General features: G+C 41.7%; 1 protein-coding gene across 3 annotated transcripts in view; it reads left to right on the top strand.

Moving 5' to 3' along the window:
* Nucleotides 1-25336, top strand: part of ankzf1 (ankyrin repeat and zinc finger peptidyl tRNA hydrolase 1) — a 70258-nt gene that overhangs the window by 23787 nt on the left and 21135 nt on the right. For all 3 annotated transcript variants that reach the window (XM_055871882.1, XM_055871880.1, XM_055871881.1), the window contains exons 9-14: nt 1370-1621; nt 1790-2347; nt 3099-4041; nt 5655-5766; nt 6201-6368; nt 6461-6531. In XM_055871882.1, the coding sequence (XP_055727857.1) occupies nt 1370-1621; nt 1790-2347; nt 3099-4041; nt 5655-5766; nt 6201-6368; nt 6461-6531 (2104 nt within the window). The remainder of the gene's footprint in view (nt 1-1369; nt 1622-1789; nt 2348-3098; nt 4042-5654; nt 5767-6200; nt 6369-6460; nt 6532-25336) is intronic.

Below are 25336 nucleotides of genomic sequence, written 5' to 3' on the forward strand. Positions count from 1 at the left end.
TGTTCTTCAATCTACACACAATACTCCATAATGACAAAGTGAAAACAGGTTTTTACATTATCAGAGCCTTTGCTATGAGACTCTACATTGAGCTCATGTGGCATCCTGTTTCCATTGATCCTCCTTGAGATGTTTCTACAACTTGATTATTGGAGTCCACCTGTGGTAAATTCAATTGATTGGACATGATTTGGAAAGACACACACCTGTCTACATAAAGAGCTCCAGAGTTCCTCTGTGGAGATGGGAGAACCTTCCAGAAGGACAACCATCTCTGCAGGACGCCACCAATCAGGCCTTTATGGTAGAGTGGCCAGACGGATGCCACTCCTCAGTAAAAGGAACATGACAGCCTGCTTGGAGTTTGCCAAAAGGCAACTAAAGGCCTCTCAGACCATGAGACCTCTTTGGCCTGAATGCCAAGCATCATGTCTGGAGGAGACCCGGCACCATCCCTACGGTGAAGCATGGTGGTGGCAGCATCATGCTGTGAGGATGTTTTTCAGCAGCAGGGACTGGGAGACTAGTCAGGATCGAGGGAAAGATGAACGGATCAAAGTACAGAGAGATCCTTGATGAAAACCTGCTCCAGAGCGCTCAGAACCTCAGACTGGGGCAAAGGTTCACCTTCCAACAGGACAACGACCCTAAGCACACAGCCAAGACAACGCAGGAGTGGCTTCGGGATAAGTCTCTGAATGTCTTTAAGTGGCTCAGCCAGAGCCCGGACTTGAACCTGATCGAACATCTCTGTTGAGACCTGAAAATAGCTGTGTGGCGACGCTCCCCATCCAACCTGACAGAGCTTGAGAGGATCTGCAGAGAAGAATGGGAGAAACTCCCCAAATACAGGTCAAGCTTGTAGTATCATACCCAAGAAGACTCAATGCTGTAATCGCTGCCAAAGGTGCTTCAACAAAGTACTGACTAAAGGGTCTGAATACTTATAGAAATGTGATATTTCAGTTTTTTATTTTTAATACATTTGCAACAAATTCTAAAACCTGTTATTCCTTTGTCATTATGGGGTATTGTGATGTCATTATGGGGTATTGTGATGTCATTATGGGGTATTGTGATGTCATCATGGGGTATTGTGATGTCATTATGGGGTATTGTGATGTCATTATGGGGTATTGTGATGTCATTATGGGGTATTGTGATGTCATCATGGGGTATTGTGTGTAGATTGATGAGGAAAAAACTATTTAATACATTTTAGAATAAGGCTGTAACGTAACAAAATGTGGAAAAAGTCAAGGGGTCTGAGTAATTTCCGAATGCACTGTATATGTGGACATTCCTGAGCTTCAATACTGAGAAAGGCTGACAATATGTTGTTAATTTACTCATCTTTTCCAAACCACAGGTAAAGACACTGACATCTCTGACATCCTGAGTCCCTCAAACAAAGTATGGAAGAAGGCACGTACACCTGTGGCTCAGCCAGAACCTTACCAGGAGACAACAGCACCCCTAGTGGAGGAGGAGGAGAGTTCAGGAGAGGAGCTGGAGCTGGAGACGGTGGAGGTGACTCTGGGAACCCTGGACCTCCGGGAGTATGAGATCTACCCTGCCAGGAGGAAGAAGAGGAAGGAGAGACGCAGAACAGAGGACAGAGGTGAGGGAGACGGGCTGGGGTCTGTAGAGTTAGGCTGCTGACCAGGGCCTATAGGGAATAGGGTGATGTTTAGGATATCTCAGTTTAATTCATAGAATTTCTACAACAGGACTTTCTATCACTTGATAATCTTTCAAACGCTGCAAAAACAGTTATTTCTGTGTTCAGGTCTAAGTAACAGGGAAGCTGTGGGGTCCCCTGCTGCTGCTGAAGACACTAACCAGGAGAGAGGAGGAGAGAAGAACCAGGAGAGAGGAGGAGAGAAGAACCAGGGGAGAGGAGGAGAGAAGAACCAGGGGAGAGGAGGAGAGAAGAACCAGGAGAGAGGAGGAGAGAAGAACCAGGGGAGAGGAGGAGAGAAGAACCAGGGGAGAGGAGGAGAGAAGAACCAGGAGAGAGGAGGAGAGAAGAACCAGGAGAGAGGAGGAGAGAAGAACCAGGAGAGAGGAGGAGAGAAGAACCAGGGGAGAGGAGGAGAGAAGAACCAGGAGAGAGGAGGAGAGAAGAACCAGGGGAGAGGAGGAGAGAAGAACCAGGAGAGAGGAGGAGAGAAGAACCAGGGGAGAGGAGGAGAGAAGAACCAGGGGAGAGGAGGAGAGAAGAACCAGGAGAGAGGAGGAGAGAAGAACCAGGGGAGAGGAGGAGAGAAGAACCAGGAGAGAGGAGGAGAGAAGAACCAGGAGAGGAGGAAACCCAAGGGGAAGAAGACGATACAACATGAAGAGGGTGAGGTCTTAACCTAACTCTGTCGGTCGGTCTGTCTGCCGGTCTGTCTGCCGGTCTGCCTGTCGGTCTGCCTGCCGGTCTGTCTGCCAGTCTGCCTGTCGGTCTGCCTGCCAGTCTGTCGGTCTGCCTGCCGGTCTGCCTGTCGGTCTGCCTGCCAGTCTGCCTGTCGGTCTGCCTGCCAGTCTGTCTGTCGGTCTGTCTGCCAGTCTGCCTGTCGGTCTGTCTGCCGGTCTGCCTGTCGGTCTGCCTGCCAGTCTGTCTGCCAGTCTGTCTGCCGGTCTGCCTGTCGGTCTGTCTGCCGGTCTGCCTGTCGGTCTGCCTGCCAGTCTGTCGGTCTGCCTGCCAGTCTGTCTGCCTGTCGGTCTGCCTGCCAGTCTGTCTGCCGGTCTGCCTGTCGGTCTGCCTGCCGGTCTGTCTGCCAGTCTGCCTGTCGGTCTGCCTGCCAGTCTGTCGGTCTGTCTGTCGGTCGGTGTGCCTGCCTGCCTGCCTACCGGTCTGTCTGCCTGCCTGCCGGTCTGTCTATCTGTCTGTCTGTCTGTCTGCCTGCCGGTCTGTCTATCTGTCTGTCTGTCTGTCTGCCTGCCGGTCTGTCTATCTGTCTGTCTGTCTATCTGTCTGTCTGTCTATCTGTCTGTCTATCTGTCTGTCTGTCTGTCTGCCTGCCGGTCTGTCTGCCCTTTTTGTCTGCCATTTTTTTGTCTGCCTGTCTGTGTTTGTTGTATACAACAGTATCTTCTCTGCATCTTCTCAGAGGAGCCTGATGAGTCCTGGGACTATGGCCTGAGGGATGCTCTCTACACCGCCTGTAAGACTGGAGACCTGGACACCCTCATCAGACTGTTACCAGTGAGGAGGGGAGAGCAGGGTGGAGAGGAGGGGGACCAGGATGGACAGAGGGAGGAGCAGGGTGCAAAGCCAGAGGGAGAGAAGAATCAGGGAGAGGTGGAGGAGAGCTGCTCTTCCCAGGCCCCTGTAGCCCTGGCCCCTGCAGCCCTGAACCCTGCAGCCCTGAACCCTGCAGCCCTGAACCCTGCAGCCCAGGCCCCTGCAGCCCAGGCCCCTGCAGCCCAGGTCCCTGCAGCCCAGGCCCCTGCAGCCCTGGCCCCTGCAGCCCAGGCCCCTGCAGCCCAGGTCCCTGCAGCCCAGGCCCCTGCAGCCCTGGCCCCTGCAGCCCAGGCCCCTGCAGCCCTGAACCCTGCAGCCCTGAACCCTGCAGCCCAGGCCCCTGCAGCCCTGAACCCTGCAGCCCTGAACCCTGCAGCCCAGGCCCCTGCAGCCCAGGCCCCTGCAGCCCTGGCCCCTGCAGCCCTGGCCCCTGCAGCCCAGGCCCCTGCAGCCCTGAACCCTGCAGCCCTGGCCCCTGCAGCCCAGGCCCCTGCAGCCCTGAACCCTGCAGCCCTGAACCCTGCAGCCCAGGCCCCTGCAGCCCAGGCCCCTGCAGCCCTGGCCCCTGCAGCCCAGGCCCCTGCAGCCCTGAACCCTGCAGCCCTGAACCCTGCAGCCCAGGCCCCTGCAGCCCAGGCCCCTGCAGCCCAGGCCCCTGCAGCCCAGGTCCCTGCAGCCCTGAGTCCACTAGCCCTACTCAACCAGCCCATAGACTCCTCAGGCTTCACTCTGCTCCATGTGGCCTCAGCAGCAGGACAGAAAGGAGTGGCCAAGCTGTTGATGGATGCAGGCAGCGACCCGGCATGCAAGTATGAACCATATATATGTCTATTTTAGGCTTGAGGGGGTATACCGTAATATGTATACCGGGGTATTTGGAAATAACCATGGGATGGCTTTAAAATACATTTTAATATTTATATCTGCTTTTTAAGTTAATACCTGGAGTCAACTTGTGCAATACATTAGGAGACAAAGCCGATCGCGTTCTTCATGTCACCTGTCACATGATGAAGTTTTACCATAGTTCGCCAGAACAGAGTCACGTGTTTGGACGTAGCACAATGGGAGAAAGCGGTGTAATTGACAGGGGGTCACATTTTATAATGGAAGTCAATCATGTTTTTTCTCTTCAATACGGTGATCAGGGACGTGCAGCTGTAGTTTTCCTTCACAGACAACATCACTGCGCCACAATCGGCAGAAAATAGATTAATTATCAGCAACAGAAGTGACAGGCAGTTGGAACCAAAAATCACAAATTTGTACTCATCAGACCAAAGGGCAAATTTCCACCGGTCTAATGTTCATTGCTCGTGTTTCTTGGCCCAAGCAAGTCTCTTCTTCTTATTGGTGTCCTTTAGTAGTGGTTTCTTTGCAGCAATTTGGCCATGAAGGCCTGATTTCACGCAGTCTCCTCTGAACAGTTGATGATGAGATGTGTCTGTTACTTGTTACTGTATACCGACGCTACCTTGACACAACACAACTGATTGGCACAAACACATTTACTTTTAACAAGGCACAACTGTTAATTGAAATGCATTCCAGGTGACTACCTCATGAAGCTGGTTGAGAGAATGCTAAGAGGGTGCAAAGCTGTCATCAAGGCAGAGGGTGGCTACTTTGAAGAATCTCAAATAAAAAATATATTTAGATTTATTTGCCACTTTGTTGGTTACTACATGATTCCATATGTGTTATTTCATAGTTTTGATGTCTTCACTATTATTCTACAATGTAGAAAATAGTTAAAATAAAGAAAAACCGGGCCTCCCGGGTGGCGCAGTGCACTGCATCGCAGTGCTAGCTACGCCACCAGAGTCTCTGGGTTCGCGCCCAGGCTCTGTCGCAGCCGGCCGCGACCAGGAGGTCCGCGGGGCGACGCACAATTGGCATAGCGTCGTCCGGGGTAGGGAGGGTTTGGCCGGTAGGGATATCCTTGTCTCATCGCGCTCCAGCGACTCCTGTGGCGGGCCGGGCGCAGTGCGCGCCAGCCAAGGGGGCCAGGTACACGGTGTTTCCTCCGACACATTGGTGCGGCTGGCTTCCGGGTTGGAGGCGCGCTGTGTTAAGAAGCAGTGCGGCTTGCGGCTTGGTTGGGTTGTGCTTCGGAGGACGCGTGGCTTTCGACCTTCGTCTCTCCCGAGCCCGTACGGGAGTTGTAGCGATGAGACAAGATAGTAATTACTAGCGATTGGATACCACGAAAATTGGGGAGAAAATGGGATAAAATTAATAAAATAAAAAAAACAACCCTAGAATGAGTAGATGTCTAAACTTTTGACTGGTACTGTATATGTATGTATGTTGTAAGAAAATGATTGTCTTTTAAATGAAAAGCACATAAATTGTATGTATTATTATAAGAAGCTGTTTATGTGTTATTATTAACAGAGAGGTTGTTGCTTTGTGTCCACAGAGATCAGACAGGCCAGACGCCTTACATCGTTGCTCCTGACAAGGACACGAGGAACATGTTCAGGAAGTACATGGCTGATCACCCTGACAAATACAACTACAGCAAGGCTCTGGTGAGCTTGTTGTCCCATTGGTTACGTACAGTAGGCAGTCACATTTAAACCGAGGAGCACTTTCTGTCGAGCAGGGCGGAACAACGACAAACGAGCAATCGGTTGTCCAAAGATGTACAGTACTTTGTGATCAAGCTGTGAAGTGTAATCTTGTACACCCACTTATGTTTAGGCATAAACAACCAGTTAAAGTCCACTTTCTGTCAAATGGAATAAATCAATGGGTATTCTGTTGTCTAGGAGTTAGCGAGACAGAGAGGTAACGTGGGCTATTTTCACATGATGAGCAAAGGACACATTTCAAGCACACGAAATACCATTTAATAAAACTATGATTGTTTCGTTTTCCAAAGATGTACATAGACATTTTTTTAGCACTTTGTGACACAGCGGTGTACGTATATACATCTTAACGTCGGCTCTATTCCCTTAAGGTTCCTGGGCCGCTGACGGCCGAGTTGGAGTCCAAGAAGACGGAGAAGAAAAAGGCCCAGAAAGCAGCAAAGAAAACGAGGGAGAAAGAACAGAGAGAACAGAGGAAGAAACTAGAGATGGAGGCCGAGGAGAAGAAAAGATTTGCCTCCTTAAGCGATCGAGAGAAGGTATGGAAACAGATCCGTTTTTTATGCCGTACATCAATTGTTCAACTTGTTTCAAAAACGAGCGGCTTGACTGTCAAAATGTCCGCCCGCAGAGAGCGCAGGCTGCAGAGAAGAGGTTGGCAGAGCACAAGGCATCGACAGGGGGAGACCTTTCAAACACCAGGTAACATTACGAAGACCTCAGTCATTAGTCAAACAACCTCTCCTTCTCTTTTGACACACAAAACAATGTCAGACTAATGAATACGACACGTTACTCGATAAATAGCACAACAGTCTGTTTCTGTACTGTAGGCAAACGTTCTGTATTGAGGCAACACATTTTCATTCCTTCGTCTAGTGTCCTCTCCTGTCATATGTCTACTGTTCTCCTGTCATATACAGTATCATCTAGGAGTCTCTCCTGTCATATACAGTATCATCTAGGTGTCTAGTGTCCTGTTATATACAGTATCATCTAGGAGTCTAGTGTCCTGTCATATACAGTATCATCTAGGAGTCTAGTGTCCTGTCATATACAGTATCATCTAGGAGTCTAGTGTCCTGTCATATACAGTATCATCTAGGAGTCTCTCCTGTTATATACAGTATCATCTAGGAGTCTCTCCTGTCATATACAGTATCATCTAGGAGTCTAGTGTCCTGTTATATACAGTATCATCTAGGAGTCTAGTGTCCTGTCATATACAGTATCATCTAGGAGTCTCTCCTGTTATATACAGTATCATCTAGGAGTCTAGTGTCCTGTTATATACAGTATCATCTAGGAGTCTAGTGTCCTGTCATATACAGTATCATCTAGGAGTCTAGTGTCCTGTCATATACAGTATCATCTAGGAGTCTAGTGTCCTGTCATATACAGTATCATCTAGGAGTCTCTCCTGTCATATACAGTATCATCTAGGAGTCTAGTGTCCTGTTATATACAGTATCATCTAGGAGTCTCTCCTGTTATATACAGTATCATCTAGGAGTCTCTCCTGTTATATACAGTATCATCTAGGAGTCTAGTGTCCTGTTATATACAGTATCATCTAGGAGTCTAGTGTCCTGTCATATACAGTATCATCTAGGAGTCTCTCCTGTTATATACAGTATCATCTAGGAGTCTCTCCTGTCATACAGTATCATCTAGGAGTCTAGTGTCCTGTCATATACAGTATCATCTAGGAGTCTAGTGTCCTGTTATATACAGTATCATCTAGGAGTCTCTCCTGTCATATACAGTATCATCTAGGAGTCTAGTGTCCTGTCATATACAGTATCATCTAGGAGTCTAGTGTCCTGTCATATACAGTATCATCTAGGAGTCTCTCCTGTTATATACAGTATCATCTAGGAGTCTCTCCTGTCATATACAGTATCATCTAGGAGTCTCTCCTGTTATATACAGTATCATCTAGGAGTCTAGTGTCCTGTCATATACAGTATCATCTAGGAGTCTCTCCTGTTATATACAGTATCATCTAGGAGTCTCTCCTGTCATATACAGTATCATCTAGGAGTCTCTCCTGTTATATACAGTATCATCTAGGAGTCTAGTGTCCTGTTATATACAGTATCATCTAGGAGTCTCTCCTGTCATATACAGTATCATCTAGGAGTCTAGTGTCCTGTCATATACAGTATCATCTAGGAGTCTAGTGTCCTGTCATATACAGTATCATCTAGGAGTCTAGTGTCCTGTCATATACAGTATCATCTAGGAGTCTAGTGTCCTGTCATATACAATATCATCTAGGAGTCTCTCCTGTTATATACAGTATCATCTAGGAGTCTAGTGTCCTGTCATATACAGTATCATCTAGGAGTCTAGTGTCCTGTCATATACAGTATCATCTAGGAGTCTAGTGTCCTGTCATATACAGTATCATCTAGGAGTCTAGTGTCCTGTCATATACAATATCATCTAGGAGTCTCTCCTGTTATATACAGTATCATCTAGGAGTCTAGTGTCCTGTCATATACAGTATCATCTAGGAGTCTCTCCTGTTATTAACAGTATCATCTAGGAGTCTCTCCTGTTATATACAGTATCATCTAGGAGTCTAGTGTCCTGTCATATACAGTATCATCTAGGAGTCTAGTGTCCTGTCATATACAGTATCATCTAGGAGTCTAGTGTCCTGTTATATACAGTATCATCTAGGAGTCTAGTGTCCTGTCATATACAGTATCATCTAGGAGTCTAGTGTCCTGTCATATACAGTATCATCTAGGAGTCTAGTGTCCTGTCATATACAGTATCATCTAGGAGTCTAGTGTCCTGTCATATACAGTATCATCTAGGAGTCTAGTGTCCTGTCATATACAGTATCATCTAGGAGTCTAGTGTCCTGTCATATACAGTATCATCTAGGAGTCTAGTGTCCTGTCATATACAGTATCATCTAGAAGTCTAGTGTCCTGTTATATACAGTATCATCTAGGAGTCTAGTGTCCTGTCATATACAGTATCATCTAGGAGTCTAGTGTCCTGTCATATACAGTATCATCTAGGAGTCTAGTGTCCTGTTATATACAGTATCATCTAGGAGTCTAGTGTCCTGTCATATACAGTATCATCTAGGAGTCTAGTGTCCTGTCATATACAGTATCATCTAGGAGTCTAGTGTCCTGTCATATACAGTATCATCTAGGAGTCTAGTGTCCTGTCATATACAGTATCATCTAGGAGTCTAGTGTCCTGTCATATACAGTATCATCTAGGAGTCTAGTGTCCTGTCATATACAGTATCATCTAGGAGTCTAGTGTCCTGTCATATACAGTATCATCTAGGAGTCTAGTGTCCTGTTATATACAGTATCATCTAGGAGTCTAGTGTCCTGTCATATACAATATCATCTAGGAGTCTCTCCTGTTATATACAGTATCATCTAGGAGTCTAGTGTCCTGTCATATACAGTATCATCTAGGAGTCTCTCCTGTTATATACAGTATCATCTAGGAGTCTAGTGTCCTGTCATATACAGTATCATCTAGGAGTCTCTCCTGTTATATACAGTATCATCTAGGAGTCTCTCCTGTTATATACAGTATCATCTAGGAGTCTAGTGTCCTGTCATATACAGTATCATCTAGGAGTCTAGTGTCCTGTCATATACAGTATCATCTAGGAGTCTAGTGTCCTGTTATATACAGTATCATCTAGGAGTCTCTCCTGTTATATACAGTATCATCTAGGAGTCTCTCCTGTCATATACAGTATCATCTAGGAGTCTAGTGTCCTGTTATATACAGTATCATCTAGGAGTCTAGTGTCCTGTCATATACAGTATCATCTAGGAGTCTAGTGTCCTGTTATATACAGTATCATCTAGGAGTCTCTCCTGTCATATACAGTATCATCTAGGAGTCTCTCCTGTTATATACAGTATCATCTAGGAGTCTAGTGTCCTGTCATATACAGTATCATCTAGGAGTCTAGTGTCCTGTTATATACAGTATCATCTAGGAGTCTAGTGTCCTGTCATATACAGTATCATCTAGGAGTCTCTCCTGTTATATACAGTATCATCTAGGAGTCTAGTGTCCTGTTATATACAGTATCATCTAGGAGTCTAGTGTCCTGTCATATACAGTATCATCTAGGAGTCTCTCCTGTTATATACAGTATCATCTAGGAGTCTCTCCTGTTATATACAGTATCATCTAGGAGTCTAGTGTCCTGTCATATACAGTATCATCTAGGAGTCTCTCCTGTTATATACAGTATCATCTAGGAGTCTCTCCTGTTATATACAGTATCATCTAGGAGTCTAGTGTCCTGTTATATACAGTATCATCTAGGAGTCTAGTGTCCTGTTATATACAGTATCATCTAGGAGTCTAGTGTCCTGTTATATACAGTATCATCTAGGAGTCTCTCCTGTCATATACAGTATCATCTAGGAGTCTAGTGTCCTGTCATATACAGTATCATCTAGGAGTCTAGTGTCCTGTTATATACAGTATCATCTAGGAGTCTAGTGTCCTGTCATATACAGTATCATCTAGGAGTCTAGTGTCCTGTTATATACAGTATCATCTAGGAGTCTCTCCTGTTATATACAGTATCATCTAGGAGTCTAGTGTCCTGTCATATACAGTATCATCTAGGAGTCTCTCCTGTTATATACAGTATCATCTAGGAGTCTCTCCTGTTATATACAGTATCATCTAGGAGTCTCTCCTGTTATATACAGTATCATCTAGGAGTCTAGTGTCCTGTTATATACAGTATCATCTAGGAGTCTAGTGTCCTGTTATATACAGTATCATCTAGGAGTCTAGTGTCCTGTTATATACAGTATCATCTAGGAGTCTCTCCTGTCATATACAGTATCATCTAGGAGTCTAGTGTCCTGTTATATACAGTATCATCTAGGAGTCTAGTGTCCTGTTATATACAGTATCATCTAGGAGTCTCTCCTGTCATATACAGTATCATCTAGGAGTCTCTCCTGTCATATACAGTATCATCTAGGAGTCTTGTGTCCTGTCATATACAGTATCATCTAGGAGTCTAGTGTCCTGTCATATACAGTATCATCTAGGAGTCTAGTGTCCTGTCATATACAATATCATCTAGGAGTCTAGTGTCCTGTTATATACAGTATCATCTAGGAGTCTCTCCTGTTATATACAGTATCATCTAGGAGTCTAGTGTCCTGTTATATACAGTATCATCTAGGAGTCTCTCCTGTTATATACAGTATCATCTAGGAGTCTCTCCTGTTATATACAGTATCATCTAGGAGTCTCTCCTGTCATATACAGTATCATCTAGGAGTCTCTCCTGTTATATACAGTATCATCTAGGAGTCTAGTGTCCTGTTATATACAGTATCATCTAGGAGTCTCTCCTGTTATATACAGTATCATCTAGGAGTCTAGTGTCCTGTCATATACACTATCATCTAGGAGTCTAGTGTCCTGTCATATACAGTATCATCTAGGAGTCTAGTGTCCTGTCATATACAGTATCATCTAGGAGTCTCTCCTGTTATATACAGTATCATCTAGGAGTCTAGTGTCCTGTTATATACAGTATCATCTAGGAGTCTCTCCTGTTATATACAGTATCATCTAGGAGTCTAGTGTCCTGTCATATACAGTATCATCTAGGAGTCTCTCCTGTTATATACAGTATCATCTAGGAGTCTCTCCTGTTATATACAGTATCATCTAGGAGTCTAGTGTCCTGTTATATACAGTATCATCTAGGAGTCTAGTGTCCTGTCATATACAGTATCATCTAGGAGTCTAGTGTCCTGTTATATACAGTATCATCTAGGAGTCTCTCCTGTTATATACAGTATCATCTAGGAGTCTAGTGTCCTGTTATATACAGTATCATCTAGGAGTCTAGTGTCCTGTTATATACAGTATCATCTAGGAGTCTAGTGTCCTGTTATATACACTATCATCTAGGAGTCTCTCCTGTCATATACAGTATCATCTAGGAGTCTCTCCTGTCATATACAGTATCATCTAGGAGTCTCTCCTGTCATATACAGTATCATCTAGGAGTCTCTCCTGTTATATACAGTATCATCTAGGAGTCTCTCCTGTTATATACAGTATCATCTAGGAGTCTCTCCTGTTATATACAGTATCATCTAGGAGTCTAGTGTCCTGTCATATACAGTATCATCTAGGAGTCTCTCCTGTTATATACAGTATCATCTAGGAGTCTCTCCTGTTATATACAGTATCATCTAGGAGTCTCTCCTGTTATATACAGTATCATCTAGGAGTCTCTCCTGTTATATACAGTATCATCTAGGAGTCTCTCCTGTTATATACAGTATCATCTAGGAGTCTAGTGTCCTGTTATATACAGTATCATCTAGGAGTCTAGTGTCCTGTTATATACAGTATCATCTAGGAGTCTCTCCTGTCATATACAGTATCATCTAGGAGTCTCTCCTGTTATATACAGTATCATCTAGGAGTCTAGTGTCCTGTTATATACAGTATCATCTAGGAGTCTTTCCTGTCATATACAGTATCATCTAGGAGTCTCTCCTGTCATATACAGTATCATCTAGGAGTCTAGTGTCCTGTCATATACAGTATCATCTAGGAGTCTCTCCTGTTATATACAGTATCATCTAGGAGTCTAGTGTCCTGTTATATACAGTATCATCTAGGAGTCTCTCCTGTTATATACAGTATCATCTAGGAGTCTCTCCTGTTATATACAGTATCATCTAGGAGTCTCTCCTGTTATATACAGTATCATCTAGGAGTCTAGTGTCCTGTCATATACAGTATCATCTAGGAGTCTAGTGTCCTGTCATATACAGTATCATCTAGGAGTCTAGTGTCCTGTTATATACAGTATCATCTAGGAGTCTAGTGTCCTGTCATATACAGTATCATCTAGGAGTCTAGTGTCCTGTCATATACAGTATCATCTAGGAGTCTAGTGTCCTGTCATATACAGTATCATCTAGGAGTCTAGTGTCCTGTCATATACAGTATCATCTAGGAGTCTAGTGTCCTGTCATATACAGTATCATCTAGGAGTCTAGTGTCCTGTCATATACAGTATCATCTAGGAGTCTAGTGTCCTGTCATATACAGTATCATCTAGGAGTCTAGTGTCCTGTCATATACAGTATCATCTAGGAGTCTAGTGTCCTGTTATATACAGTATCATCTAGGAGTCTAGTGTCCTGTCATATACAGTATCATCTAGGAGTCTAGTGTCCTGTCATATACAGTATCATCTAGGAGTCTAGTGTCCTGTTATATACAGTATCATCTAGGAGTCTAGTGTCCTGTCATATACAGTATCATCTAGGAGTCTAGTGTCCTGTCATATACAGTATCATCTAGGAGTCTAGTGTCCTGTCATATACAGTATCATCTAGGAGTCTAGTGTCCTGTCATATACAGTATCATCTAGGAGTCTAGTGTCCTGTCATATACAGTATCATCTAGGAGTCTAGTGTCCTGTCATATACAGTATCATCTAGGAGTCTAGTGTCCTGTCATATACAGTATCATCTAGGAGTCTAGTGTCCTGTTATATACAGTATCATCTAGGAGTCTAGTGTCCTGTCATATACAGTATCATCTAGGAGTCTCTCCTGTTATATACAGTATCATCTAGGAGTCTAGTGTCCTGTCATATACAGTATCATCTAGGAGTCTCTCCTGTTATATACAGTATCATCTAGGAGTCTAGTGTCCTGTCATATACAGTATCATCTAGGAGTCTCTCCTGTTATATACAGTATCATCTAGGAGTCTCTCCTGTTATATACAGTATCATCTAGGAGTCTCTCCTGTTATATACAGTATCATCTAGGAGTCTAGTGTCCTGTCATATACAGTATCATCTAGGAGTCTAGTGTCCTGTCATATACAGTATCATCTTGGAGTCTAGTGTCCTGTTATATACAGTATCATCTAGGAGTCTCTCCTGTTATATACAGTATCATCTAGGAGTCTCTCCTGTCATATACAGTATCATCTAGGAGTCTAGTGTCCTGTTATATACAGTATCATCTAGGAGTCTAGTGTCCTGTCATATACAGTATCATCTAGGAGTCTAGTGTCCTGTTATATACAGTATCATCTAGGAGTCTCTCCTGTCATATACAGTATCATCTAGGAGTCTCTCCTGTCATATACAGTATCATCTAGGAGTCTAGTGTCCTGTTATATACAGTATCATCTAGGAGTCTAGTGTCCTGTCATATACAGTATCATCTAGGAGTCTCTCCTGTTATATACAGTATCATCTAGGAGTCTAGTGTCCTGTTATATACAGTATCATCTAGGAGTCTCTCCTGTTATATACAGTATCATCTAGGAGTCTAGTGTCCTGTCATATACAGTATCATCTAGGAGTCTCTCCTGTTATATACAGTATCATCTAGGAGTCTCTCCTGTTATATACAGTATCATCTAGGAGTCTAGTGTCCTGTTATATACAGTATCATCTAGGAGTCTAGTGTCCTGTTATATACAGTATCATCTAGGAGTCTAGTGTCCTGTTATATACAGTATCATCTAGGAGTCTCTCCTGTCATATACAGTATCATCTAGGAGTCTAGTGTCCTGTCATATACAGTATCATCTAGGAGTCTAGTGTCCTGTTATATACAGTATCATCTAGGAGTCTAGTGTCCTGTCATATACAGTATCATCTAGGAGTCTAGTGTCCTGTTATATACAGTATCATCTAGGAGTCTCTCCTGTTATATACAGTATCATCTAGGAGTCTAGTGTCCTGTCATATACAGTATCATCTAGGAGTCTCTCCTGTTATATACAGTATCATCTAGGAGTCTCTCCTGTTATATACAGTATCATCTAGGAGTCTAGTGTCCTGTTATATACAGTATCATCTAGGAGTCTAGTGTCCTGTTATATACAGTATCATCTAGGAGTCTCTCCTGTCATATACAGTATCATCTAGGAGTCTCTCCTGTCATATACAGTATCATCTAGGAGTCTAGTGTCCTGTCATATACAGTATCATCTAGGAGTCTAGTGTCCTGTTATATACAGTATCATCTAGGAGTCTCTCCTGTTATATACAGTATCATCTAGGAGTCTAGTGTCCTGTTATATACAGTATCATCTAGGAGTCTCTCCTGTTATATACAGTATCATCTAGGAGTCTCTCCTGTCATATACAGTATCATCTAGGAGTCTCTCCTGTCATATACAGTATCATCTAGGAGTCTCTCCTGTTATATACAGTATCATCTAGGAGTCTCTCCTGTTATATACAGTATCATCTAGGAGTCTCTCCTGTTATATACAGTATCATCTAGGAGTCTAGTGTCCTGTCATATACAGTATCATCTAGGAGTCTCTCCTGTTATATACAGTATCATCTAGGAGTCTCTCCTGTTATATACAGTATCATCTAGGAGTCTCTCCTGTTATATACAGTATCATCTAGGAGTCTCTCCTGTTATATACAGTATCATCTAGGAGTCTCTCCTGTTATATACAGTATCATCTAGGAGTCTCTCCTGTTATATACAGTATCATCTAGGAGTCTAGTGTCCTGTTATATACAGTATCATCTAGGAGTCTAGTGTCCTGTTATATACAGTATCATCTAGGAGTCTCTCCTGTCATATACAGTATCATCTAGGAGTCTCTCCTGTCATATACAGTATCATCTAGGAGTCTAGTGTCCTGTCATATACAGTATCATCTAGGAGTCTCTCCTGTTATATACAGTATCATCTAGGAGTCTCTCCTGTTATATACAGTATCATCTAGGAGTCTCTCCTGTTATATACAGTATCATCTAGGAGTCTAGTGTCCTGTCATATACAGTATCATCTAGGAGTCTCTCCTGTTATATACAGTATCATCTAGGAGTCTCTCCTGTTATATACAGTATCATCTAGGAGTCTAGTGTCCTGTCATATACAGTATCATCTAGGAGTCTCTCCTGTTATATACAGTATCATCTAGGAGTCTCTCCTGTTATATACAGTATCATCTAGGAGTCTAGTGTCCTGTTATATACAGTATCATCTAGGAGTCTAGTGTCCTGTTATATACAGTATCATCTAGGAGTCTAGTGTCCTGTCATATACAGTATCATCTAGGAGTGTAGTGTCCTGTTATATACAGTATCATCTAGGAGTCTCTCCTGTTATATACAGTATCATCTAGGAGTCTAGTGTCCTGTCATATACAGTATCATCTAGGAGTCTAGTGTCCTGTTATATACAGTATCATCTAGGAGTCTCTCCTGTTATATACAGTATCATCTAGGAGTCTAGTGTCCTGTCATATACAGTATCATCTAGGAGTCTAGTGTCCTGTTATATACAGTATCATCTAGGAGTCTCTCCTGTTATATACAGTATCATCTAGGAGTCTCTCCTGTTATATACAGTATCATCTAGGAGTCTAGTGTCCTGTCATATACAGTATCATCTAGGAGTCTAGTGTCCTGTCATATACAGTATCATCTAGGAGTCTCTCCTGTTATATACAGTATCATCTAGGAGTCTCTCCTGTTATATACAGTATCATCTAGGAGTCTCTCCTGTTATATACAGTATCATCTAGGAGTCTCTCCTGTTATACACAGTATCATCTAGGAGTCTAGTGTCCTGTCATATACAGTATCATCTAGGAGTCTCTCCTGTCATATACAGTATCATCTAGGAGTCTAGTGTCCTGTCATATACAGTATCATCTAGGAGTCTCTCCTGTTATATACAGTATCATCTAGGAGTCTCTCCTGTTATATACAGTATCATCTAGGAGTCTCTCCTGTTATATACAGTATCATCTAGGAGTCTAGTGTCCTGTCATATACAGTATCATCTAGGAGTCTCTCCTGTTATATACAGTATCATCTAGGAGTCTAGTGTCCTGTCATATACAGTATCATCTAGGAGTCTCTCCTGTTATATACAGTATCATCTAGGAGTCTCTCCTGTTATATACAGTATCATCTAGGAGTCTCTCCTGTTATATACAGTATCATCTAGGAGTCTAGTGTCCTGTCATATACAGTATCATCTAGGAGTCTAGTGTCCTGTCATATACAGTATCATCTAGGAGTCTAGTGTCCTGTTATATACAGTATCATCTAGGAGTCTCTCCTGTTATATACAGTATCATCTAGGAGTCTCTCCTGTTATATACAGTATCATCTAGGAGTCTAGTGTCCTGTTATATACAGTATCATCTAGGAGTCTAGTGTCCTGTCATATACAGTATCATCTAGGAGTCTAGTGTCCTGTTATATACAGTATCATCTAGGAGTCTCTCCTGTCATATACAGTATCATCTAGGAGTCTCTCCTGTCATATACAGTATCATCTAGGAGTCTAGTGTCCTGTTATATACAGTATCATCTAGGAGTCTAGTGTCCTGTTATATACAGTATCATCTAGGAGTCTCTCCTGTTATATACAGTATCATCTAGGAGTCTAGTGTCCTGTTATATACAGTATCATCTAGGAGTCTCTCCTGTTATATACAGTATCATCTAGGAGTCTAGTGTCCTGTTATATACAGTATCATCTAGGAGTCTCTCCTGTTATATACAGTATCATCTAGGAGTCTCTCCTGTTATATACAGTATCATCTAGGAGTCTAGTGTCCTGTTATATACAGTATCATCTAGGAGTCTAGTGTCCTGTTATATACAGTATCATCTAGGAGTCTAGTGTCCTGTTATATACAGTATCATCTAGGAGTCTCTCCTGTCATATACAGTATCATCTAGGAGTCTAGTGTCCTGTCATATACAGTATCATCTAGGAGTCTAGTGTCCTGTTATATACAGTATCATCTAGGAGTCTAGTGTCCTGTCATATACAGTATCATCTAGGAGTCTAGTGTCCTGTTATATACAGTATCATCTAGGAGTCTCTCCTGTTATATACAGTATCATCTAGGAGTCTAGTGTCCTGTCATATACAGTATCATCTAGGAGTCTCTCCTGTTATATACAGTATCATCTAGGAGTCTCTCCTGTTATATACAGTATCATCTAGGAGTCTAGTGTCCTGTTATATACAGTATCATCTAGGAGTCTAGTGTCCTGTTATATACAGTATCATCTAGGAGTCTCTCCTGTCATATACAGTATCATCTAGGAGTCTCTCCTGTCATATACAGTATCATCTAGGAGTCTAGTGTCCTGTCATATACAGTATCATCTAGGAGTCTAGTGTCCTGTTATATACAGTATCATCTAGGAGTCTCTCCTGTTATATACAGTATCATCTAGGAGTCTAGTGTCCTGTTATATACAGTATCATCTAGGAGTCTCTCCTGTTATATACAGTATCATCTAGGAGTCTCTCCTGTCATATACAGTATCATCTAGGAGTCTCTCCTGTCATATACAGTATCATCTAGGAGTCTCTCCTGTTATATACAGTATCATCTAGGAGTCTCTCCTGTTATATACAGTATCATCTAGGAGTCTCTCCTGTTATATACAGTATCATCTAGGAGTCTAGTGTCCTGTCATATACAGTATCATCTAGGAGTCTCTCCTGTTATATACAGTATCATCTAGGAGTCTCTCCTGTTATATACAGTATCATCTAGGAGTCTCTCCTGTTATATACAGTATCATCTAGGAGTCTCTCCTGTTATATACAGTATCATCTAGGAGTCTCTCCTGTTATATACAGTATCATCTAGGAGTCTAGTGTCCTGTTATATACAGTATCATCTAGGAGTCTAGTGTCCTGTTATATACAGTATCATCTAGGAGTCTCTCCTGTTATATACAGTATCATCTAGGAGTCTCTCCTGTTATATACAGTATCATCTAGGAGTCTAGTGTCCTGTTATATACAGTATCATCTAGGAGTCTCTCCTGTCATATACAGTATCATCTAGGAGTCTCTCCTGTCATATACAGTATCATCTAGGAGTCTAGTGTCCTGTCATATACAGTATCATCTAGGAGTCTCTCCTGTTATATACAGTATCATCTAGGAGTCTCTCCTGTTATATACAGTATCATCTAGGAGTCTCTCCTGTTATATACAGTATCATCTAGGAGTCTAGTGTCCTGTCATATACAGTATCATCTAGGAGTCTCTCCTGTTATATACAGTATCATCTAGGAGTCTCTCCTGTTATATACAGTATCATCTAGGAGTCTAGTGTCCTGTCATATACAGTATCATCTAGGAGTCTCTCCTGTTATATACAGTATCATCTAGGAGTCTCTCCTGTTATATACAGTATCATCTAGGAGTCTAGTGTCCTGTTATATACAGTATCATCTAGGAGTCTAGTGTCCTGTTATATACAGTATCATCTAGGAGTCTAGTGTCCTGTCATATACAGTATCATCTAGGAGTGTAGTGTCCTGTTATATACAGTATCATCTAGGAGTCTAGTGTCCTGTCATATACAGTATCATCTAGGAGTCTAGTGTCCTGTTATATACAGTATCATCTAGGAGTCTCTCCTGTTATATACAGTATCATCTAGGAGTCTAGTGTCCTGTCATATACAGTATCATCTAGGAGTCTAGTGTCCTGTTATATACAGTATCATCTAGGAGTCTCTCCTGTTATATACAGTATCATCTAGGAGTCTCTCCTGTTATATACAGTATCATCTAGGAGTCTAGTGTCCTGTCATATACAGTATCATCTAGGAGTCTAGTGTCCTGTCATATACAGTATCATCTAGGAGTCTCTCCTGTTATATACAGTATCATCTAGGAGTCTCTCCTGTTATATACAGTATCATCTAGGAGTCTCTCCTGTTATATACAGTATCATCTAGGAGTCTCTCCTGTTATACACAGTATCATCTAGGAGTCTAGTGTCCTGTCATATACAGTATCATCTAGGAGTCTCTCCTGTCATATACAGTATCATCTAGGAGTCTAGTGTCCTGTCATATACAGTATCATCTAGGAGTCTCTCCTGTTATATACAGTATCATCTAGGAGTCTCTCCTGTTATATACAGTATCATCTAGGAGTCTCTCCTGTTATATACAGTATCATCTAGGAGTCTAGTGTCCTGTCATATACAGTATCATCTAGGAGTCTAGTGTCCTGTCATATACAGTATCATCTAGGGGTCTCTCCTGTCATATACAGTATCATCTAGGAGTCTCTCCTGTTATATACAGTATCATCTAGGAGTCTCTCCTGTTATATACAGTATCATCTAGGAGTCTAGTGTCCTGTCATATACAGTATCATCTAGGAGTCTCTCCTGTTATATACAGTATCATCTAGGAGTCTAGTGTCCTGTTATATACAGTATCATCTAGGAGTCTCTCCTGTTATATACAGTATCATCTAGGAGTCTCTCCTGTCATATACAGTATCATCTAGGAGTCTAGTGTCCTGTCATATACAGTATCATCTAGGAGTCTCTCCTGTTATATACAGTATCATCTAGGAGTCTCTCCTGTTATATACAGTATCATCTAGGAGTCTAGTGTCCTGTCATATACAGTATCATCTAGGAGTCTAGTGTCCTGTCATATACAGTATCATCTAGGAGTCTAGTGTCCTGTTATATACACTATCATCTAGGAGTCTCTCCTGTTATATACAGTATCATCTAGGAGTCTAGTGTCCTGTCATATACAGTATCATCTAGGAGTCTCTCCTGTTATATACAGTATCATCTAGGAGTCTCTCCTGTTATATACAGTATCATCTAGGAGTCTAGTGTCCTGTTATATACAGTATCATCTAGGAGTCTAGTGTCCTGTTATATACAGTATCATCTAGGAGTCTAGTGTCCTGTTATATACAGTATCATCTAGGAGTCTCTCCTGTTATATACAGTATCATCTAGGAGTCTCTCCTGTCATATACAGTATCATCTAGGAGTCTAGTGTCCTGTCATATACAGTATCATCTAGGAGTCTAGTGTCCTGTTATATACAGTATCATCTAGGAGTCTCTCCTGTTATATACAGTATCATCTAGGAGTCTAGTGTCCTGTTATATACAGTATCATCTAGGAGTCTCTCCTGTTATATACAGTATCATCTAGGAGTCTCTCCTGTTATATACAGTATCATCTAGGAGTCTCTCCTGTCATATACAGTATCATCTAGGAGTCTCTCCTGTTATATACAGTATCATCTAGGAGTCTAGTGTCCTGTCATATACACTATCATCTAGGAGTCTAGTGTCCTGTCATATACAGTATCATCTAGGAGTCTAGTGTCCTGTCATATACAGTATCATCTAGGAGTCTCTCCTGTCATATACAGTATCATCTAGGAGTCTAGTGTCCTGTCATATACAGTATCATCTAGGAGTCTCTCCTGTTATATACAGTATCATCTAGGAGTCTAGTGTCCTGTTATATACAGTATCATCTAGGAGTCTCTCCTGTTATATACAGTATCATCTAGGAGTCTCTCCTGTTATATACAGTATCATCTAGGAGTCTAGTGTCCTGTTATATACAGTATCATCTAGGAGTCTAGTGTCCTGTCATATACAGTATCATCTAGGAGTCTAGTGTCCTGTTATATACAGTATCATCTAGGAGTCTCTCCTGTTATATACAGTATCATCTAGGAGTCTAGTGTCCTGTTATATACAGTATCATCTAGGAGTCTAGTGTCCTGTTATATACAGTATCATCTAGGAGTCTAGTGTCCTGTTATATACACTATCATCTAGGAGTCTCTCCTGTCATATACAGTATCATCTAGGAGTCTCTCCTGTCATATACAGTATCATCTAGGAGTCTCTCCTGTCATATACAGTATCATCTAGGAGTCTCTCCTGTTATATACAGTATCATCTAGGAGTCTCTCCTGTTATATACAGTATCATCTAGGAGTCTCTCCTGTTATATACAGTATCATCTAGGAGTCTAGTGTCCTGTCATATACAGTATCATCTAGGAGTCTCTCCTGTTATATACAGTATCATCTAGGAGTCTCTCCTGTTATATACAGTATCATCTAGGAGTCTCTCCTGTTATATACAGTATCATCTAGGAGTCTCTCCTGTTATATACAGTATCATCTAGGAGTCTCTCCTGTTATATACAGTATCATCTAGGAGTCTCTCCTGTTATATACAGTATCATCTAGGAGTCTAGTGTCCTGTTATATACAGTATCATCTAGGAGTCTAGTGTCCTGTTATATACAGTATCATCTAGGAGTCTCTCCTGTCATATACAGTATCATCTAGGAGTCTCTCCTGTTATATACAGTATCATCTAGGAGTCTAGTGTCCTGTCATATACAGTATCATCTAGGAGTCTCTCCTGTTATATACAGTATCATCTAGGAGTCTAGTGTCCTGTTATATACAGTATCATCTAGGAGTCTCTCCTGTTATATACAGTATCATCTAGGAGTCTAGTGTCCTGTCATATACAGTATCATCTAGGAGTCTCTCCTGTTATATACAGTATCATCTAGGAGTCTCTCCTGTTATATACAGTATCATCTAGGAGTCTAGTGTCCTGTTATATACAGTATCATCTAGGAGTCTAGTGTCCTGTTATATACAGTATCATCTAGGAGTCTCTCCTGTCATATACAGTATCATCTAGGAGTCTAGTGTCCTGTCATATACAGTATCATCTAGGAGTCTAGTGTCCTGTTATATACAGTATCATCTAGGAGTCTAGTGTCCTGTCATATACAGTATCATCTAGGAGTCTAGTGTCCTGTTATATACAGTATCATCTAGGAGTCTCTCCTGTTATATACAGTATCATCTAGGAGTCTAGTGTCCTGTCATATACAGTATCATCTAGGAGTCTCTCCTGTTATATACAGTATCATCTAGGAGTCTCTCCTGTTATATACAGTATCATCTAGGAGTCTAGTGTCCTGTTATATACAGTATCATCTAGGAGTCTAGTGTCCTGTTATATACAGTATCATCTAGGAGTCTCTCCTGTCATATACAGTATCATCTAGGAGTCTCTCCTGTTATATACAGTATCATCTAGGAGTCTAGTGTCCTGTCATATACAGTATCATCTAGGAGTCTAGTGTCCTGTTATATACAGTATCATCTAGGAGTCTCTCCTGTTATATACAGTATCATCTAGGAGTCTAGTGTCCTGTTATATACAGTATCATCTAGGAGTCTCTCCTGTTATATACAGTATCATCTAGGAGTCTCTCCTGTCATATACAGTATCATCTAGGAGTCTCTCCTGTCATATACAGTATCATCTAGGAGTCTCTCCTGTTATATACAGTATCATCTAGGAGTCTCTCCTGTTATATACAGTATCATCTAGGAGTCTCTCCTGTTATATACAGTATCATCTAGGAGTCTAGTGTCCTGTCATATACAGTATCATCTAGGAGTCTCTCCTGTTATATACAGTATCATCTAGGAGTCTCTCCTGTTATATACAGTATCATCTAGGAGTCTCTCCTGTTATATACAGTATCATCTAGGAGTCTCTCCTGTTATATACAGTATCATCTAGGAGTCTCTCCTGTTATATACAGTATCATCTAGGAGTCTAGTGTCCTGTTATATACAGTATCATCTAGGAGTCTAGTGTCCTGTTATATACAGTATCATCTAGGAGTCTCTCCTGTCATATACAGTATCATCTAGGAGTCTCTCCTGTTATATACAGTATCATCTAGGAGTCTAGTGTCCTGTCATATACAGTATCATCTAGGAGTCTCTCCTGTTATATACAGTATCATCTAGGAGTCTCTCCTGTCATATACAGTATCATCTAGGAGTCTAGTGTCCTGTCATATACAGTATCATCTAGGAGTCTCTCCTGTTATATACAGTATCATCTAGGAGTCTCTCCTGTTATATACAGTATCATCTAGGAGTCTCTCCTGTTATATACAGTATCATCTAGGAGTCTAGTGTCCTGTCATATACAGTATCATCTAGGAGTCTCTCCTGTTATATACAGTATCATCTAGGAGTCTCTCCTGTTATATACAGTATCATCTAGGAGTCTAGTGTCCTGTCATATACAGTATCATCTAGGAGTCTCTCCTGTTATATACAGTATCATCTAGGAGTCTCTCCTGTTATATACAGTATCATCTAGGAGTCTAGTGTCCTGTTATATACAGTATCATCTAGGAGTCTAGTGTCCTGTTATATACAGTATCATCTAGGAGTCTAGTGTCCTGTCATATACAGTATCATCTAGGAGTGTTGTGTCCTGTTATATACAGTATCATCTAGGAGTCTCTCCTGTTATATACAGTATCATCTAGGAGTCTAGTGTCCTGTCATATACAGTATCATCTAGGAGTCTAGTGTCCTGTTATATACAGTATCATCTAGGAGTCTCTCCTGTTATATACAGTATCATCTAGGAGTCTAGTGTCCTGTCATATACAGTATCATCTAGGAGTCTAGTGTCCTGTTATATACAGTATCATCTAGGAGTCTCTCCTGTTATATACAGTATCATCTAGGAGTCTCTCCTGTTATATACAGTATCATCTAGGAGTCTAGTGTCCTGTCATATACAGTATCATCTAGGAGTCTAGTGTCCTGTCATATACAGTATCATCTAGGAGTCTCTCCTGTTATATACAGTATCATCTAGGAGTCTCTCCTGTTATATACAGTATCATCTAGGAGTCTCTCCTGTTATATACAGTATCATCTAGGAGTCTCTCCTGTTATACACAGTATCATCTAGGAGTCTAGTGTCCTGTCATATACAGTATCATCTAGGAGTCTCTCCTGTCATATACAGTATCATCTAGGAGTCTAGTGTCCTGTCATATACAGTATCATCTAGGAGTCTCTCCTGTTATATACAGTATCATCTAGGAGTCTCTCCTGTTATATACAGTATCATCTAGGAGTCTCTCCTGTTATATACAGTATCATCTAGGAGTCTAGTGTCCTGTCATATACAGTATCATCTAGGAGTCTAGTGTCCTGTCATATACAGTATCATCTAGGGGTCTCTCCTGTCATATACAGTATCATCTAGGAGTCTCTCCTGTTATATACAGTATCATCTAGGAGTCTCTCCTGTTATATACAGTATCATCTAGGAGTCTAGTGTCCTGTCATATACAGTATCATCTAGGAGTCTCTCCTGTTATATACAGTATCATCTAGGAGTCTAGTGTCCTGTTATATACAGTATCATCTAGGAGTCTCTCCTGTTATATACAGTATCATCTAGGAGTCTCTCCTGTCATATACAGTATCATCTAGGAGTCTAGTGTCCTGTTATATACAGTATCATCTAGGAGTCTCTCCTGTTATATACAGTATCATCTAGGAGTCTCTCCTGTTATATACAGTATCATCTAGGAGTCTAGTGTCCTGTCATATACAGTATCATCTAGGAGTCTAGTGTCCTGTCATATACAGTATCATCTAGGAGTCTAGTGTCCTGTTATATACACTATCATCTAGGAGTCTCTCCTGTTATATACAGTATCATCTAGGAGTCTAGTGTCCTGTCATATACAGTATCATCTAGGAGTCTCTCCTGTTATATACAGTATCATCTAGGAGTCTCTCCTGTTATATACAGTATCAT

The sequence above is a fragment of the Salvelinus fontinalis genome, chromosome 19, assembly GCF_029448725.1.
Source record: "Salvelinus fontinalis isolate EN_2023a chromosome 19, ASM2944872v1, whole genome shotgun sequence".
NCBI classification, from domain to species: Eukaryota; Metazoa; Chordata; class Actinopteri; order Salmoniformes; family Salmonidae; genus Salvelinus; species Salvelinus fontinalis.